The 20,025-nt window shown below is 37.4% G+C and overlaps 1 protein-coding gene across 1 annotated transcript in view; it reads left to right on the plus strand.

The window, feature by feature from the left end:
- The window catches only part of LOC118344569, a gene marked incomplete at its 5' end in the record, with an annotated part of 52,109 nt that overhangs the window by 6,804 nt on the left and 25,280 nt on the right, over nt 1-20,025 (plus strand). Inside the window, one exon of the mRNA XM_035685588.1 lies at nt 14,208-14,292. Coding sequence (XP_035541481.1) covers nt 14,208-14,292 — 85 coding nt within the window. The remainder of the gene's footprint in view (nt 1-14,207; nt 14,293-20,025) is intronic.

The following is a 20,025-nucleotide window of genomic DNA, read 5'->3' on the forward strand; positions in this document are numbered from 1 at the left end:
ACTATTATTGGGAAAATGCCAATTAAGAGTGAAACACGAGTGGAGTGCCATTATTTGAGTGCAAACACGTAAGGGAGTGTGTGAGGTTTTCCACTAACTTTCTTTTTGTGCAGCACATTATAATGTCTCATCAGAGTAGCTCATCACTAAGAGGGAGAGAATATAACTCATCCATTGTGTTGCAAGCCATGCAACAACAGTTTGAGCAGTTGAACTTGGTGTTGAGTGAAGTGAGGGATAGCATGGATAATCAAGAAGCAATGATTAGAAATTTGCAAGGTGAGAGAGATAGGAGGCGACGTGAGCCTAGAATTGAGAATGGGTATAAGAATGGAGAGTTTGGTGAGGATGAAGAAGGTTTAACATCTGAAGTTAGATTGGGTGAACATAGAGGAGTTAGGCATGGAAGAAGCCTTAAGGCAAACTCTGGGGGTCGAGATGGAGTAGATAAGAACCTTGGGGGGATCAAAATGAAAATACCATCATTCCACTATAGAACTGACCCCTGAAGTTTATTTAGAGTGGGAGAAAAGAATAGAGTTGGTGTTTGATTGTCATAATTACTCTACGGAAAAGAAGGTGAAGTTGGCTGTAATTGAGTTCACTGATTATGCGATTATTTGGTGGGATCAATTAGTATCCAATAGGAGGAGGAATCTTGAAAGGCCTGTAGAAACATGGAGAGAGTTGAAAGCTATCATGAGGCGGAGATTTGTACCTAGCCACAACTATAGTGACCTCTACCAAAAACTACAAAATCTTTCACAGGGGTCTAGGAGTGTAGAGGATTACCATAAGGAGATGGAGTTGGTTATGATTCGGGCTAATGTAGTGGAGGATCGGGAGGCCACAATTAAAAGATTTTTGAGTGGGTTGAATAGGGAGATAGCCAATGTAGTTAAGTTACAACATTATGTGGAGGTAGAGGATATGGTGCACATGGCTTTGAAGGTGGAGAGGCGGCTAAAAGGAAAGGGTACATCAAGGTATACTTCGGTTTCTAGTACTCATTGGAAACCAAAGTGGGACAAAAATGATCAAGTTGTTACAATGGGAAAGACCGAACCACCTAAGAGAAAAGATTTGGGTGAGGCTGAAACCTCAAGAAAAAAAAGAGAATGAGTTGAAAAACAATTTTGAGCCCGAGAGTGCAAAACAAGAGAAGAGTGAAAGAAAAAGAGAGAGTGAAAAAAACAAAGAGAATGAGGCCAAAACATCAAAAGAAAGAGTGAGTGAAAAAGAAAATAGAGAGCTGGTTGAGAGTCAAGAAAAAAGAGATGAGCCATAAGAGGAAAAAGAAAGAAAGATTGCAGAGAGAAATAGAAAGACAAAAGTGAGTTTTTATGCTAAGGCAAACTTTTATAATAACGAATTTAACGACTCTTTGCCTAGTGTTGTTGTTTCTTTCCTGCAGGGATATGAGGTCGTGATTACTAGCGGTGTGTTTAGTGGATTGCCACTTATTAGGGAGATAGAGCACTACATTGATTTTGTGCCAAGTGCGACAATTCCTAACCAACCTTTCTTGGAAGAACATGAGTTCTTGACACACTTAAAGGGACAAGGTAAGTTGTCGACTAGAATGCGTGCTAAGCGGGAAGATAGTATTGAAACTTTTTTATGGGAACCATGATGGGCCTAGTCTTAAAGATCACGGAGACAATGCAAGGATTGATGCAATCCACTTGGGATGAGTTTAGCAAGAGCCCAACATTCAAGATGGGGCTTGAAGGATGAAGATCCAATTTTGATTCATTTGATCAGCTATGGAAGATGGCAACAACAAGACTTAAAGGCTTTGGGCTCTTGAACGGTTTTATTATGGGAAGCACTTAAGGGGGCCTATGCAAGGGCATGTTGGGAAAGTTATTATTTTATTGAACTAGGGTTAGGGTTACTGTAGCCGAGTTACTGTAGCGCGGCACTGTAGCCGAGGCACTGTTCATCTAGGGGCACTTTTGGAAGATGGGGGTTTATTTTAGCTAGGGTTTCATTAGGTTTTGCTTTAAATACTCTATGTAGCCTCATTCTAATCAGATTATGAAGTTTATGAAATTTGATGAATTTATTCATTGTGAGTTGAGTTTTACTCCTCTTGTTCTTAATTAAACTTTTGAACTTATCAAAGGTAGATCACAACCTTTGTGGCGTTCCTCCTTGTAATCTGGGTTCTTCAGACGGGTTCTTCAAGGGGTCTAGATTTTAATATAATCTAGGTTCTTGAAACGAGTTTTCATCGGGTCTAGGTTCTCCATCCATTGACTTGATTTTGGCTTTCTTGGGGAGTTTTCAAATTGATTGTGGGTTCAAGGGATTTCATTCCCGCGGGTTCATATCATTTGGTATCAGAGCCAGGTTTTCAATCAGGTCTGATTCTATCTTTTATTTCTTGCATATTTAATGATGGGAACCGTGATGGGCCTAGTCTTAAAGATCACGGAGACAATGCAAGGATTGATGCAATCCACTTGGGACGAGTTTAGCAAGAGCCCAACATTCAAGATGAGGCTTGAAGGATGGAGATCCAATTTTGATTCATTTGATCAGCTATGGAAGATGGCAACAACAAGACTTAAAGGCTTTGGGCTCTTGAAGGGTTACAACTTATTTAATTCATTTAAAAAACTTATTTTATTAGTTTAGAATAAATGAGTTTATTATGGGAAGCACTTAAGGGGGCCTATGCAAGGGTATGTTGGGAAAGTTATTATTTTATTGAACTAAGGTTACGGTTACTAATGGGAACCAAGGTGTGCCTAGTCTTAAAGATATGTTGCAAGTACCAGATGGGTCAAATACAAGTTCAAGGGCTTAAACGATGAAGATTATGCTTTGATTCATTTGATAAGCTATGGAAAGGGCAACAACATGACTTGTAGGCTTTAGACACTTGAAGACTTTCAACTTATTTAATTAATTTCAAGGACCTATTTTATTTGCTTAGAATAATTGGGTTTATATGCTTATGCAAGGGCATATTGGGAAAGTTATTATTTTATTGAACTAGGGTTAGGGTTACTGTAGCTCCATACTGTAGCCGCGACACTGTTCATCCAGGGGCACTTTTGGAAGATGGGAGGTTTATTTTGACTAGGGTTTCATTATGTTTTGCTTTAAATACTCTATGTGGCCACATTTTAATCAGATAATGAAGTTTATGAAATTTGATGAATTTATTCATTGTGAGTTGAGTTTTACTCCTCTTGTTCTTAATTGAACTTTTGAACTTATTAAAGGTAAATCACAACCTTTGTGGCGTTCCTCCATTGTAATCTGGGTTCTTGAGACGGGTTTTTCAATGGGTCTAGATTTTAATATAATCTAGGTTCTTGAAACGAGTTCTCATCGGGTCTAGGTTCTCCATCCGTTGACTTGATTTTTGGCTTTCTTGCGGAGTTTTCAAATTGACTGTGGGTTCAAGGGATTTCATTCCCGCGGATTCATATCATTTGGTATCAGAGCAAGGTTTCCAATCAGGTCTGATTCTATCTTTTAATTTTAGCATTCTTAAATTTAATTCTAGGGCTTCATTGTTCTAGGGTTGCCAAAAAAAAAAAAAAAATAGAAACAAAATGTAGGCTGCCGAAATTGTTAGGGTTTTGGGTTTGGCTGAAATTTGCATCAACTAGGGTTTCAAAATTCTAGGATTTTCTGCATCCCTAAGTTTGTCAATTGCTTGGAGTGTCGTTCCATTGATTCTCTTCTACTTCATTGTCCATGCTTGTGTGTTTGAATTCAATTGGTTGGTTTTCACAACTGACTATTGCTGTTTGTGGATGAATTAGAGAAAAGAAAAAAAAAGAAAAGTATTGCTGTTTGTGGATGAATTAGAGAAAAGAAAAGAAAGGAAAAGAAAAGAAAGGAAAGGAAAAGAAAAGAAAAGAATAGAAAAGAAAGGAAAGGAAAAGAAAAGAAAAGAAAATTCGAAAAAAAAAAAGAAAAAAAAAAGAAGAGGATGAAGAAAAGAGAAGGTAGCATATTCAAAGTTGCTACATAGTTACAACAAAGAGAAAGAAAGAAATTTGTTGATTAAACCTTATGATCAAAGGGGCTGCTGCATACATCACTCAAGTTGGTATCTTGTCTTATTGTTACTCTTTCATTCGTATAACTTCATTGATTCTCGTGTCATTTTTATTCCTTCATGTTTCTCTTGTTCTTGTTTCCTGGATCTAATTACTAGTTGGGATAATACAAGGTTGTATTGTCTTGATTTAGTTCAACTAGTTCTTAAAGAACTTGAGTGGGAAAACTCTTGAGGTAAAAGGCAAGAGAGTGTGAGATTATTATCGAGTAAAAAGCCAATTCAGAGTTACACACGAGTGGAGTGTCATTATTTGAGTGTAAACACGTAAGGGAGTGTGTGAGGTTTTTCACTAACATTCTTTTTGTGCAGCACATTATGATGTCTCATAGGAGTGACTCATCACCAAAGGAGATGGTAGATAACACATCCTTTGTGTTGCAAGTCATGCAACAACAGTTTGAGAAGTTGAACTTAGTGTTGGGTGAAGTGAGGGATAGGATGGATCATCAAGATGTGGTAATTAGAAATCTTCATGGCAGGAGAGATAGGAGGCGTCCCGAGTTTAGTGTTGAAAATGGGTATGAGAATGAAGAGTATGGTGATTCTCTTGTTACCAGGCATGCACTCAATACAAAAATTAAGATGGATGATATAGAGCAGAAGAGTGAGAATATTTTTCATACTAGATGCCACATCAACAACAAGGTATGTAGTATGATCATTGATTTGAGGAGTTGTATTAATTTGGCTAGCACTACTTTAGTTGAGAAATTGAATTTACGTACCTTGAAACACCCTAGACCATACATGTTGCACTGGTTGAGTGATTGTGGGGAGGTTAGGGTAAATAAGCAAGTGCTAGTTTCTTTTTCAATTGGGAAATACCAGGATATGGTGCTTTGTGATGTAGTGCCTATGCATGCTAGTCATATTTTGTTGGGGAAGCCATGGCAGTATGATAGGAAGGTGATCCATGATGGGTTAAGGAACATGTACAGTTTTGAAAAAGATGGAAAAACAATCAAACTTGCTCCTTTAACTCCAACACAGGTCCATGGGGATCAATTGAAGCTGAAATGTGAGGTTGCTCAAAACAGAAAGAGTGAAAATGAGAGTGATAAAAAAAGAAAGAGTAAAAGTGAGAGTGATCAAAAAAGAAAAAGTGAAAAGGAGATTGAGCAAACAAGGAAGAGTGAAAGTGAGAATGAGCTGAAAAGCAAGAGTGAAGGTGAGAGTGAAAGTGAAAGTGAGATTGAGCTGAAAAGCAAGAGTGAATGTGAGATTGAGAAGAAAAGAAATAGTGAGACCGAAATGGAGAAAGAGAGAAAAATGAGAGAGAAAAAAGAAGAGGGTGAGACTAAGACCTCAAGCAAAAGAGAGAATGAGTTGAAAAATAATTATGAGGTCGAGAGTACAAAAAAAGATGAAGAAAAAGAGAGTGACAGAAAAAAAGAGAGTGAAAAGAAAAAAGAGTGTGAAAGGGAAAAAGAGAGTGAAAAAGAAAAAGAGAGTGGAAAGAAAAGAGAGTGTGAAGAAAGTGAGAGAAAAACAAAGAGAAAAGCGAGTTTTTATGCTAAGGCGAGTCTTAATCCTAACGTACTTGACGTATGTTTGTCTAGTATTGTTGTCTCTTTGTTGTAGGGATATGAGGTCGTGTTTCCAAGTGGTGTATTTAGTGGATTGCCACCTAATAGGGAGATAGAGCACTACATTGATTTTGTGCCAAGTGCTACAATTCCTAACCGACCTTTCTTGGAAAAACATGAGTCATTGACACATTTTAAAGGGACAAGGTAAGTTGTTGACTAGAATGCATGCTAAGCGGGAGGATTGTGTTCAGACTTTTCCTCATGTATTCAAATACACACAAGGTATGAAAAATTTTGTGGTTGATACTTTAGCAAGAAGGTATGTCCTTGTCTTCATTTTAGATGCAAAATTGTTGAGATTTGAATATGATAAGGGATTGCATGCTAATGATGATGACTTCGCTAGTGTGTATGGGACATGTGAGAAAGCATCTTTTGGAAAGTTCTATAAACTAGATTGGTACTTGTTTAGAAATATTAGATTTTGTGTACCTACTAGTTTTATGCATAAGTTGTTTGTGTGTGATAGACATGCTGGTCTGTTGGGTAACCTTGGTGTAAGGAAGACTTTTGTTGTGTTGCATGAACATTTGTGGGAATATCATTTGCCTTTCAATGACGTGTTGCATGAACATTTGTGGGAATATCATTTGCCTTTCAATGGCGTGTTGCATGAACGTTTGTGGAAGTATCAATTGTCATTCATCGATGTGTTACATGAATGTTTGTGGGAGTATCATTTGCCTTTCATTGACGTGTTACATGAACGTTTGTGGAAGTATCATTTGTCATTCATTAACATGTTGCATGAACGTTTGTGGGAGTATCATTTGCCATACATTGACTTGTTGCATGAACGTTTACAGGAGTATCATTTGCGTTTCAATGAGTTTGCATATATGGACTCTGTTTTGGGGCTGCCTAGGAAAGAAAGAAGTAGAGATTCTATTTATATGGTTGTGGATAGATTTATAGAGTTTGCATATAATAGGACCATGCATACTACCACTTTATATTTTCCTTTCGCAATTGTTTATAGCCCTAATCCATTTACTCCTTTTGATTTAATGCCTTTACCTGTTGACGACATGAGTAGCTTGGATGGATCTTTTCAAATTCTTGAACAAATTAATGATATTGCATATGAAATTAATGATAATATTACTAACGTTTTTCCTTTTGATCCAGGTGGAGATTCAAGGTTGAATCTTTTTTAGGAGAGGGGGATTGATGGGAACCAAGGTGGAGATTTGAAGTCGAATCCTTTTGAGGAGAGAGGGAATGATGGGAACCATGATGGGCCTAGTCTTAAAGATCACGGAGACAATGCAAGGATTGATCCTTTTGAGTTTAGCAAGAGCCCAACATTCAAGATGAGGCTTGAAGGATGAAGATCCAATTTTGATTCATTTGATCAGCTATGGAAGATGGCAACAACAAGACTTAAAGGCTTTGGGCTCTTGCAGGGTTATAACTTATTTAATTCATTTAAAAAAATTATTTTATTAGTTTAGAATAAATGAGTTTATTATGGGAAGCACTTAAGGGGGCCTATGCAAGGGTATGTTGGGAAAGTTATTATTTTATTGAACTAGGGTTAGGGTTACTGTAGCCAAGTTACTGTAGCACCGTACTGTAGCCGCGGCACTGTTCACTCAGGGGTATCTTTGGAAGATGGGGTTTTATTTTATCTTGGGTTTTAATTAGGTTTTGCTTTAAATACTCTATGTAGTCTCATTCTAATCAGATTATGAAGTTTATGAAATTTGATGAATTTATTCGTTGTGAGTTGAGTTTTACTTCTCTTGTTCTAAATTGAACTTTTGAACTTATCAAAGGTAAATCACAACCTTTGTGGCGTTCCTCCTTTGTAATCTGGGTTCTTGAGACGGGTTGTTCAACGGGTCTAGATTTTAATATAATCTAGGTTCTCCATCCATAGACTTGATTTTGGCTTTCTTGGGGAGTTTTCAAATTGACTGTGGGTTCAAGGGATTTCATTCCCGCGGGTTCATATCATTTAATTCTAGGGCTTCATTGTTCTAGGGTTGCCAAAAAGAAAAAAAAAATAGAAACAAAAAGTAGGCTGCCGAAATTCTTAGGGTTTTGGGTTTGGCTGAAATTTGCATCTCCTAGGGTTTCAAAATTCTTGGATTTCTAAATCTCTAAGTTTTTCCACTTCTTGGAGTGTCGTTTCATTGATTATCTTCTATTTCATTGTCAATTCTTCTATACTTGAATTCAATTGCTTGATTTTCACAATTGAGTATTGCTGTTTGTGATTTAGTTAAAGAAAAGAAAAGAAAGGAAAAGAAAAGAAAAGAAAAGAAAAGAAAAGAAAATTCGAAAAAACAAAAAGAAGAGAGAAGAAGAAGAAGAAAAGAAAATGTAGCATATTCAATGGTTGCTCCATAGTTACAAAAATGAGAAAGAAATAAATTCGTTGATTGAACTTTATCATCAAAGGGGCTGCTGCATACATCACTAAAGTTGGTATCTTGTCTTATTGTTACTCTTTCATCCGTATAACTTCATTGATTCTCGTGTCATTTTTATTCCTTTCATGTTTCTCTTGTTCTTGTTTCCTGGATCTAATTACTAGTTGGGATACAACAAGGTTGCTTTCTATTGATTGTGTTCAATTAGTTTTTAAAGAACTTGAGTAGAAAAACCCTTAAGGTAAAAGGCAAGAGAGTGTGAGACTATTATCGGAAAAAAGCCACTAACAGTGAAACACGAGTAGAGTGTCATTATTCGAGTGTAAACACGTAAGGGAGTGCGTGAGGTTTTCCACTAACATTCTTTTTGTGCAGCATATTATGATGTCTCATAGAAGTGACTCATATCCAAAAAATGTGGCAAATAACTCATCATTTGTGTTGCAAGCCATGCAACAACAGTTTGAGCGGTTGAACTTGGTATTGGGTGAAGTGAGTGATATTATGGATAATCAATAAGCAATGATTAGAAATCTGCAAGGTGAGAGGAGTGTTAAGGAGTACCATAAGGAGATGGAGGTGGCTATGATTCGGGCTAATGTAGTGGAGGATCGGGAGGCCACGATGACAAGATTTTTGAGGGGGTTGAATAGGGAGATAGCCAATGTAGTTGAGTTGCAACATTATGAGGAGGTAGAGGACATGGTGCACATGGCAATGAAGGTGGAGAGTAGGCTAAAAGGAAAGGGTACATCAAGGTATACTTCGGTTTCTAGTAGTCCTTGGAAAATAAAGTGGGACAAAAATGATCAAGTTGTAGCAATGGGGAAGACCGAAACATCAAAGGGAAAAGATTTGGGTGAGGCTGAAAGCTCAAAAAAAAGAGAGAAGGTGATGGGAACCAAGATGAGCCTAATCTTAAAGATCATTTACAACTTCCAGATGGGCCAAGAAGATCAAGGAGACAATGCAATGATTGATGCAATCCACTTGGGACAAGTTTAGCAAGAGCCCAACATTCAAGATGGGGCTTGAAGGATGAAGATCCAGTTTTAATTCATTTGATCAGCTATGGAAGATGGCAACGACAAGACTTAAAGGCTTGGGCTCTTGAAGGGTTTCAACTTATTTAATTCATTTAAAGAACTTATTTTATTTGTTTAGAATAATTGAGTTTATTATGGGAAGCACTTAAGGGGGCTTATGCAAGGGCATGTTGGGAAAGTTATTATTTTATTGAACTAGGGTTAGGGTTACTGTAGCCGAGTTACTGTAGCTCGGCACTGTAGCCGCGGCACTGTTCATCCAGGGGTACTTTTGGAAGATGGGGGTTTATTTTGGCTAGGGTTTCATTAGGTTTTCCTTTAAATACTCTATGTAGCCTCATTCTAATCAGATTATGAAATTTATGAAATTTGATGAATTTATTCATTGTGAGTTGAGTTTTACTCCTCTTGTTCTTAATTGAACTTTTGAACTTATCAAAGGTAAATCATAACCTTTGTGGCGTTCCTCCTTTGTAATCTGGGTTCTTGAGACGGGTTCTTCAACGGGTCTAGATTTTAATATAATCTAGGTTCTTGAAACGAGTTCTCATCGAGTCTAGGTTCTCCATCCATTGACTTGATTTTGGCTTTCTTGGGAACTTTTCAAATTGATTGTGGGTTCAAGGGATTTCATTCCCGCGGGTTCATATCATTTGGTATCTAGAGCAAGGTTTCCAATCAGGTCTGATTCTATCTTTTAATTTTAGCATCCTTAAATTTAATTCTAGGGCTTCATTGTTCTAGGGTTGCCAAAAAAAGAAACAAAAAGTAGGCTGCCGAAATTCTTAGGGTTTTGTGTTTGGCTGAAATTTGCATCACTTAGGGTTTCCTGCATCTCTAAGTTTGTCAGTTACTTGGAGTGTCGTTCTATTGATTCTCTTCTACTTCATTGTCCATGCTTGTGTGTTTTGAATTCAATTGGTTGGTTTTCACAATTGAATATTGCTGTTTGTGGATGAATTAGAGAGAAGAAAAGAAAGGAAAAGAAAAGAAAAGAAAAGAAAAAAAGGAAAGGAAAAGAAAAGAAAAGAAAATTCGAAAAAAAAAAAAATGAAAAGAAGAAGATGAAGAAAAGAGAAGGTAGCGTATTCAAAGTTGCTACATAGTTACAACAAAGAGAAAGAAAGAAATTTGTTGATTAAACCTTATGATCAAAGGGGCTGCTGCATACATCTCTCAAGTTGGTATCTTGTCTTATTGTTACTCTTTCATTCGTATAACTTCATTGATTTTCGTGTCATTTTTATTCCTTCATGTTTCTCTTGTTCTTGTTTCCTGGATCTAATTTCTAGTTGGGATAAAACAAGGTTGCCTTGTCTTGATTGAGTTCATTTAGTTCTGAAAGAACTTGAGTGGGAAAGCTCTCGAGGTAAAAGGCAAGAGAGTGTGAGACTATTATTGGAAAAAAGCCAACTAAGAGTGAAACACGAGTTGAGTGCCATTATTTGAGTGCAAACACGTAAGGGAGTGTGTGAGGTTTTCCACTAACTTTCTTTTTGTGCAGCACATTATAATGTCTCATCGGAGTAGCTCATCACTAAGGGGGAGAGAATATAACTCATCCATTGTGTTGCAAGCCATGCAACAACAGTTTGAGCAGTTGAACTTGGTGTTGGGTGAAGTGAGGGATAGTATGGATAATCAAGAAGCAGTGATTAGAAATCTGCAATGTGAGAGAGATAGGAGGCGACGTGAGCCTAGAATTGAGAATGGGTATAAGAATGGAGAGTTTGGTGAGGATGATGAAGGCTTAACGTTTGAAGTTGGATTGGGTGGACATAGAGGAGTTAGGCATGGAAGAGGCCTTAGGGCAAACTCAGGGGGTCGAGATAGAGTAGATAAGAACCTTTGGAGCATCAAAATGAAAATACCATCATTCCAAGGTAGAACCGACCCTGAAGTTTATTTAGAGTGGGAGAAAAGAATAGAGTTGGTGTTTGATTGTCATAATTACTCTGAGGAGAAGAAGGTGAAGTTGGCTGTAATTGAGTTCACTGATTATGCGGCTATTTGGTGGGATCAATTAGTGACCAATAGGAGAAATAATCTTGAGAGGCCTGTAAAAACATGGAGAGAGTTAAAAGCTATCATGAGGCAGAGATTTGTACCTAGCCACTACTATAGAGACCTCTACCAAAAATTACAAAATCTTACACAAGGGTCTAGGAGTGTAGAGGATTACCATAAGGAGATGGAGGTGGCTATGATTCGGGCTAATGTAGTGGAGGATCAGGAGGCCACGATGACAAGATTTTTGAGTGGGTTGAATACGGAGATAGCCAATGTAGTTGAGTTGCAACATTATGTGGAGGTAGAGGATATGGTGCACATGGCTATGAAGGTGGAGAGGCGGCTAAAAGGAAAGGGTACATCAAGGTATACTTCAGTTTCTAATACTCCTTGGAAACCAAAGTTGGACAAAAATGATCAAGTTGTAATAAGGGGGAAGGCCGACGAACCACCTAAGGGAAATGATTTGGGTGAGACTGAAACCTCAAGAAAAAAAGAGAATGAGTTGCAAAAATATTGTGAGGCCGAGAGCTCAAAAAAAGAGGAGAGTGGAAGAAAAAGAGAGCGTGAAATAGAAAAAGAGAGTGAGAGGAAAAAAAAGAATGAGGCCGAAACATCAAAAGAAAGAAAGAGTGAAAAAGAAAATAGAGAGGTGGCTGAGAGTCAAGAAAAAAGAGTTGCACAAGAGGAAAAAGAAAAAGAGATTGCAGAGAGAAACAAAAAGGCAAAAGTGAGTTTTTATGCTAAGGCAAGCTTTTATACTAATGAATTTAACGACTCTTTGCCTAGTGTTGTTGTTTCTTTGTTGCAGGGATATAAGGTCGTGATTTCTAGCAGCGTGTTTAGTGGATTGCCACCTATTAGGGAGATAGAGCACTACATTTATTTTGTGTCAGGTGCGACTATCCCTACCCAACCTTTCTTGGAAGAACATGAGTCCTTGACACATTTAAAGGGACAAGGTAAGTTGTTGACTAGAATGCATGCTAAGTGGGATGATTGTATTGAGACTTTTCCTCATGTATTCAAATACACACAAGGTATGGAAAATTTTGTGGTTGAGGCTTTAGCAAGAAGGTATGTCCTTATCTTCATTTTAGACAAAATTGTTGAGACTTGAATATGAGAAGGAATTGCATGCTAATGATGATGACTTTGCTAGTGTGTATGGAACATGTGAGAAATCATCATTTGGTAAGTTCTATAAACTAGATTGGTACTTGTTTAGAATGAATAAATTTTGTGTGCCTACTAGTTTTATGCGTATGTTGCTTGTCTGTGATGGACATGCTGGTTTGTTGGGTAACCTTGGTGTAAGGAAAACGTTTGTTGTGTTGTATAAATATTTGTGGGAATATCATTTGCCATTCAAAGACGTGTTGCACGAACGTTTGTGGAAGTATCATTTGTCATTCATTAATGTATTGCATGAACATTTGTGGGAGTATCATTTGTCATACATTGACGTGTTGCATGAACGTTTGAGGGAGTATCATTTGTGTTTCATTGAGTTTGCATATAATTGTAGTGGTCATTCTGGTGAATATAAGATTTCAGACTTGTTGCATGAACGTTTGCGGGAGTATCATTTGCCATTCATTGAGTGTGCATATTGGAGTGGTCATTTTGGTTCGGGGAAGACTTTAGATGTGCTTCATGAACATTTGTGGGAGTATTGTTTGCCAATCATTGAGTTTACATATAATTGGAGTGTTCATGCTACTACTAATTTTTCACCAATTGAAATTGTTTGTATACTTAATCCATTTCCTCCTTCAGATTTAAAGTCTTTACCAATTGATGATAGGAGTAGCTTGGATGGACTATTCCAAATTCTTGAACAAATTATTGAAAATGCATGTCTAATGGATCTTCCAGGTAAGTATCATGTTTCTACTATTTTCAATGTTACTAACCATTTTCCCTTTGATCCAGGTGGAGATTCGAGGTCAAATCCTCTTGAGGAGAGGGGGAATGATGGGAACCAAGATGAGCCTAATCTTAAAGATCATTTACAACTTCCAGATGGGCCAAGAAGATCAAGGAGACAATGCAATGATTGATGCAATCCACTTGGGACAAGTTTAGCAAGAGCCCAACATTCAAGATGGGGCTTGAAGGATGAAGATCCAGTTTTAATTCATTTGATCAGCTATGGAAGATGGCAACGACAAGACTTAAAGGCTTGGGCTCTTGAAGGGTTTCAACTTATTTAATTCATTTAAAGAACTTATTTTATTTGTTTAGAATAATTGAGTTTATTATGGGAAGCACTTAAGGGGGCTTATGCAAGGGCATGTTGGGAAAGTTATTATTTTATTGAACTAGGGTTAGGGTTACTGTAGCCGAGTTACTGTAGCTCGGCACTGTAGCCGCGGCACTGTTCATCCAGGGGTACTTTTGGAAGATGGGGGTTTATTTTGGCTAGGGTTTCATTAGGTTTTGCTTTAAATACTCTATGTAGCCTCATTCTAATCAGATTATGAAATTTATGAAATTTGATGAATTTATTCATTGTGAGTTGAGTTTTACTCCTCTTGTTCTTAATTGAACTTTTGAACTTATCAAAGGTAAATCACAACCTTTGTGGCGTTCCTCCTTTGTAATCTGGGTTCTTGAGACGGGTTCTTCAACGGGTCTAGATTTTAATATAATCTAGGTTCTTGGAACGAGTTCTCATCGAGTCTAGGTTCTCCATCCATTGACTTGATTTTGGCTTTCTTGGGGACTTTTCAAATTGATTGTGGGTTCAAGGGATTTCATTCCCGCGGGTTCATATCAGAAGGAGTTGAGAAACAATTGTGAGGCCAAGAGTTCAAAAAAAGAGGAGACTGAAAGAAAAACAGAGAGTGAAAAGAACAAAGAGAGTGAGTGGAAAACAGAGAATGAAGCCGAAACATCAAAAGAAAGAGAGAGAGAAAAAGAAAATAGAGAGGTGGTTGAGAGTCAAGAAAAAATAGTGGAGCCACAAGAGGAAAAACAAAGAGAGATTGTAGAGAGAAATAAAAAGACAAAAGTGAGTTTTTATGCTAAGGCCAGTTTTTATGCTAACGAATTTAACGACTCTTTGCCTAGTGTTGTTGTTTCTTTGTTGCAGGGATATGAGGTCGTGATTCCTAGATGTGTGTTTAGGGGATTGTCACCTATTAGGGAGATAGAGCACTACGTTGATCTTGTGACAGGTGTGACAATTCCAAACCGACCTTTATTTGCAGAACATGAGTCCTTGACACACTTAAAGGGACAAGGTAAGTTGTTGACTAGAATGCATGCTAAGCGGGAGGATTGTATTGACACTTTTCCTCATGTATTCAAATACACACAAGGTATGAAAAATTTTGTGGTTGATGCTTTAGCAAGAAGGTATGTCCTTGTCTTCATTTTAGATGCAAAATTGTTGAGACTTGAATATGATAAGGAATTGCATGCTAATGATGATGAATTTGCTTGTGTGTATGGAACATGTGAGAAAGCATTTTTTGGTAAGTTCTATAAACTAGATTGGTACTTGTTTAGAAAGAATAGATTTTGTGTGCCTACTAGTTTTATGCATAAGTTGCTTGTGTGTGATAGACATGCTGGTTTGTTGGGTAACCTTGGTGTAAGGAAGACTTTTGTTGTGTTGCATGAACATTTGTGGGAATATCATTTGCATTTTAATGACGTGTTGCATGAACATTTGTGGGAATATCATTTGCCTTTCAATGACGTGTTGCATGAACGTTTGTGGAAGTATCAATTGCCATTCATCGATGTGTTACATGAATGTTTGTGGGAGTATCATTTGCCTTTCATTGATGTGTTACATGAACGTTTGTGGAAGTATCATTTGTTATTCATTAACATGTTGCATGAACGTTTGTTGGAGTATTGTTTGCCATTCATTGAGTTTTCATATAATTGGAATGGTCATTTCGGTGTAAGAAAAGCTTTAGGTGTGTTTCAAGAATGTTTGTGGGAGTATCATTTGCCATATATTGACTTGTTGCATGAACGTTTACAGGAGTATCATTTGCGTTTCATTGAGTTTGCATATATGGACTCTGTTTTGGGGCTTCCTAGGAAAGAAAGAAGTAGAGATTCTATTTTTATGGTTGTGGATAGATTTATAGAGTTTGCATATAATAGGACCATGCATACTACCACTTTATATTCTCCTTTCGCAATTGTTTATAGCCCTAATCCATTTACTCATTTTGATTTAATGCCTTTACCTGTTGACGACAGGAGTAGCCTGGATGGATTTTTTCAAATTCTTGAACAAATTAATGATATTGCATATGAAATTAATGATAATGTTGCTAACTTTTTTCCCTTTAATCCAGGTGGAGATTCAAGGTTGAATCCTTTTGAGGAGAGGGGGAATAATGTGAACCATGATGAGCCTAGTCTTAAAGATCACGGAGACAATGCAATAATTGATGCAATCCACATGGGATGAGTTTAGCAAGAGCCCAACATTCAAGATGGGGCTTGAAGGATTAAGATCCAATTTTGATTCATTTGATCAGCTATGGAAGATGGCAACAACAAGACTTAAAGGCTTTGGGCTCTTGAAGGGTTACAACTTATTTAATTCATTTAAAGAACTTATTTTATTAGTTAGAATAATTGAGTTTATTATGGGAAGAACTTAAGGGGGCCTATGCAAGGGCATGTTGGGAAAGTTATTATTTTATTGAACTAGGGTTAGGGTTACTGTAGCCGAGTTACTGTAGCCGAGTTACTGTAGCGCGGCACTGTAGCCGAGGCACTGTTCATCCAGGGGCACTTTTGGAAGATGGGGGTTTATTTTGGCTAGGGTTTCATTAGGTTTTGCTTTAAATACTCTATGTAGCCTCATTCTAATCAGATTATGAAGTTTATGAAATTTGATGAATTTATTCATTGTGAGTTGAGTTTTACTCATTTTGTTCTTAATTGAACTTTTGAACTTATCAAAGGTAGATTACAACCTTTGTGGCGTTCCTCCTTGTAATCTGGGTTCTTGAGACGGGTTCTTCAACGGGTCTAGATTTTAATATAATCTAGGTTCTTGAAACGAGTTCTCATCGGGTCTAGGTTCTCCATCCATTGACTTGATTTTGGCTTTCTTGGGGAGTTTTCAAATTGATTGTGGGTTCAAGGGATTTCATTCCCGTGGGTTCATATCACTTTTCCTCATGTATTCAAATACACACAAGGTATGGAAAATTTTGTGGTTGATGCTTTTGCAAGCAGGTATGTCATTGTCTTCTTTTTAGATGCAAAATTGTTGAGACTTGAATATGATAAGAAATTACATGCTTATGATGATGACTTTGCTAGTGTGTATGGAACATGTGAGAAAGCATCATTTGGTAAGTTCTATAAACTAGATTGGTACTTGTTTAGAAAGAATAGATTTTGTGTGCCTACTAGTTTTATGCCTAAGTTGCTTGTGTGTGATGGACATGGTGGTTTGTTGGGTAACCTTGGAGTAAGGAAGACTTTTGTTGTGTTGCATGAACGTTTTTGGGAATATCAATTGCCATTCCATGACGTGTTGCATGGACGTTTGTGGAAGTATCATTTTTCATTCATTGATGTGTTGCGTGAACATTTGTGGGAGTACCATTTGCCATTCATTGAGTTCTCATATAATTGGAGTACTCATTTTGGTGTAAAAAAGATTTTAAATGTGTTGCATGAACGTTTGTGGAAGTATCATTTGCCATTCATTGACTTGTTGCATAAACGTTTACGTGAGCATCATTTGTCTTTCATTGAGTTTGCATATAATTTGAGTGGTCATTTTGGGGTGAGGGGGATTTTAGATGTGTTTCATGAAAATTTGTTGGAGTATTGTTTGTCATTCATTGAGTTTACATATAATTGGAGTGTTCATGCTACTACTAAATTTTCACCAATTGAAATTGTTTATAAACTTAATCCATTTCCTATTTTAGATTTAAAGTCTTCACCAGTTGATGATAGGAGTAGCTTGGATGGACTATTCCAAATTCTTGAACAAATTAATGATAATGCTTATGAAATTAATGATAATGTTACTAACATTTTTCCATTTGATCCAGGTGGAGATTCGAGGTCGAATCCTTTTGAGGAGAGGGGGAATGATGGGAACCAAGGTGGGCTGAGTTTTAAAGATATGTTGTATGTTCCAGATTGGCCAAATACAAGTTCAAGAGCTTAAATGATGAAGATTCAGCTTTGATTCATTTGATGAACTATGGAAAGGGCAACAACAAGACTTAAAGGCTTTGGGCACTTGAAGGCTTTCAACTTGTTTAATTCATTTAAAGCACTTATTTTATTAGTTTCGAATAATTCGGTTTATTATGGGAAACACTTAAGGGGGCCTATGCAAGGGCATGTTGGGAAAGTTATTATTTTATTGAACTAGAGTTAGGGTTACTGTAGCCGAGTTACTGTAGCGCGGCACTGTTCATCCAGGGGCACTTTTGGAAGATGGGGGTTTATTTTGGCTAGGGTTTCATTAGGTTTTCCTTTAAATACTCTATGTAGCCTCATTCTAATCAGATAATGAAGTTTATGAATTTATTCATTGTGAGTTGAGTTTTACTCCACTTGTTCTTAATTGAACTTTTGAACTTATCAAAGGTAAATCACAACCTTTGTGGCGTTCCTCCTTTGTAATCTGGGTTCTTGAGACGGGTTCTTCAACAGGTCTAGATTTTAATATAGTCTAGGTTCTTGAAACGAGTTCTCATCGGGTCTAGGTTCTCCATCCATTGACTTGATTTTGGCTTTCTTGGGGAGTTTTCAAATTGACTGTGGGTTCAAGGGATTTCATTCCCGCGGGTTCATATCATGACCTCATATCCCTGCAACAAAGAAACAACAATACTAGGCAAACATACGTCAAGTCCGTTAGGATTAAGACTCGCCTTAGCACAAAAACTCACTTTTCTCTTTGTTTTTCTCTCACTTTCTTCACACTCTCTTTTCTTTCCACTCTCTTTCTCTTTTTCACAATTACTTTTCAACTCATTATCTCTTTTGCTCAAGGTCTTAGTCTCACCCTCTTCTTTTTTCTCTCTCATTTTTCTGTCTTTCTCCATTTCGGTCTCACTGTTTCTTTTCTTCTCAATCTCACATTCACTCTTTCTTTTCAACACAATCTCACTTTCACTGTCACCTTCACTCTTACTATTAAGCTCATTCTCACTTTTTCTTGAGGTTTCAGCCTCACCCAAATCTTTTCCCTTTGGTAGTTCGGTCATCTCCTTTGCTACAACTTGATCATTTTTGTCCATCTTTGGTTTCCAAGAAGTACTATAAACCGAAGTATACCTTGATGTACCCTTTCCTTTTAGCCGTCTCTCCACCTTCATAGCCATGTGCACCATGTCCTCTACCTCCTCATAATGTTTCAACTCAACTACATTGGCTATCTCCCTATTCAACCCCCTCAAAAATCTTTTCATTATGGCCTCCCGATCCTCCACTATATTAGCCCGAATCATAGCCACCTCCATCTCCTTATGGTAGTCCTCTACACTCCTAGAACCCTGTATAAGATTTTGTAGTTTTTGGTAGAGGTCTCTATAGTAGTGGCTACGTACAAATCTCCGCCTAATGATATGATATGAACCCGCGGGAATGAAATCCCTTGAACCCATAGTCAATTTGAAAACTCCCCAAGAAAGCCAAAATCAAGTCTATGGATGGAGAATCTAGACCCGATGAGAACTTGTTTCAAGAACCTAGATTATATTAAAATCTAGACCCGTTGAAAAACCCATCTCAAGAACCCAGATTACAAAGGAGGAACGCCACAAAGGTTGTGATTTACCTTTGATAAGTTCAAAAGTTCAATTAAGAACAAGAGGAGTAAAACTCAACTCACAATGAATAAATTCATCAAATTTCATAAACTTCATAATCTGATTAGAATGAGGGTACATAGAGTATTTAAAGCAAAACCTAATTAAAAACCTAGATAAAATAAAACCCCATCTTCCAAAAATACCCCTGAGTGAACAGTGCCGCGGCTACAGTATGGTGCTACAGTAACTCGGCTACAGTAACCCTAACCCTAGTTCAATAAAATAATAACTTTCCCAACATGCCCTTACATAGACATAAACCCAATTATTCTAAGCAAATAAAATAGGTCCTTGAAATTAATTAAATAAGTTGAAACCCTTCAAGAGCCCAAAGCCTTTAAGTCATGTCGTTGCCTTCTTCCGTATCTGATCAAATGAATTAAAACAGGATCCTCATCCTTCAAACCCCATCTTGAATGTTGGCCTCTTGCTAAACTTATCCCAGGTGGATTGCATCAATCCTTGTATTGTCTCTTTGATCTTCTTGGTCCATCTGGAAGTTGCAAATGATCTTTAAGACTAGGCTCATCTTGGTTCCCATCATGATAGCTTTCAAGTCTATCCATATTTCTACAGGCCTCTAAAAATTCCTCTTCCTGTTAGATAGTAATTGATCCCACCAAATAATCGTGTAATCAGTGAACTCAATTACAGCCAACTTCATCTTTTTCTCCTCAGAGTAATTATGACAATCAAACACCAACTCTATTCTTTTCTCCCACTCTAAAAAAACTTCAGGGTCAGTTCTACCTTAGAATGATAGTATTTTCATTTTGATGCTTCCAAGGTTCTTATCTACTCTATCTCGACCCCCTGAGTTTGCCCTAAGGCCTCTTCAATGCCTAACTCTTCTATGTCTACCCAATCCAACTTCAGATGTTAGCACTTCCTCATCCTCACCATACTCTCCACTCTCATACCCATTCTTAATATTAGGCTCACGTCGCCTCCTATCTTTCTCTCATTGCAGATTTCTAACCATTACTTCTTGATTATCCATACTATTCCTCACTTCACCTAACACGAAGTTCAACCACTCAAACTCTTGTTGCATGGCATGCAACACAAAGGATGAGTTATCTGCTC

This window comes from Juglans regia, chromosome 14 (genome assembly GCF_001411555.2).
Source record: "Juglans regia cultivar Chandler chromosome 14, Walnut 2.0, whole genome shotgun sequence".
Classification (NCBI taxonomy): domain Eukaryota; kingdom Viridiplantae; phylum Streptophyta; class Magnoliopsida; order Fagales; family Juglandaceae; genus Juglans; species Juglans regia.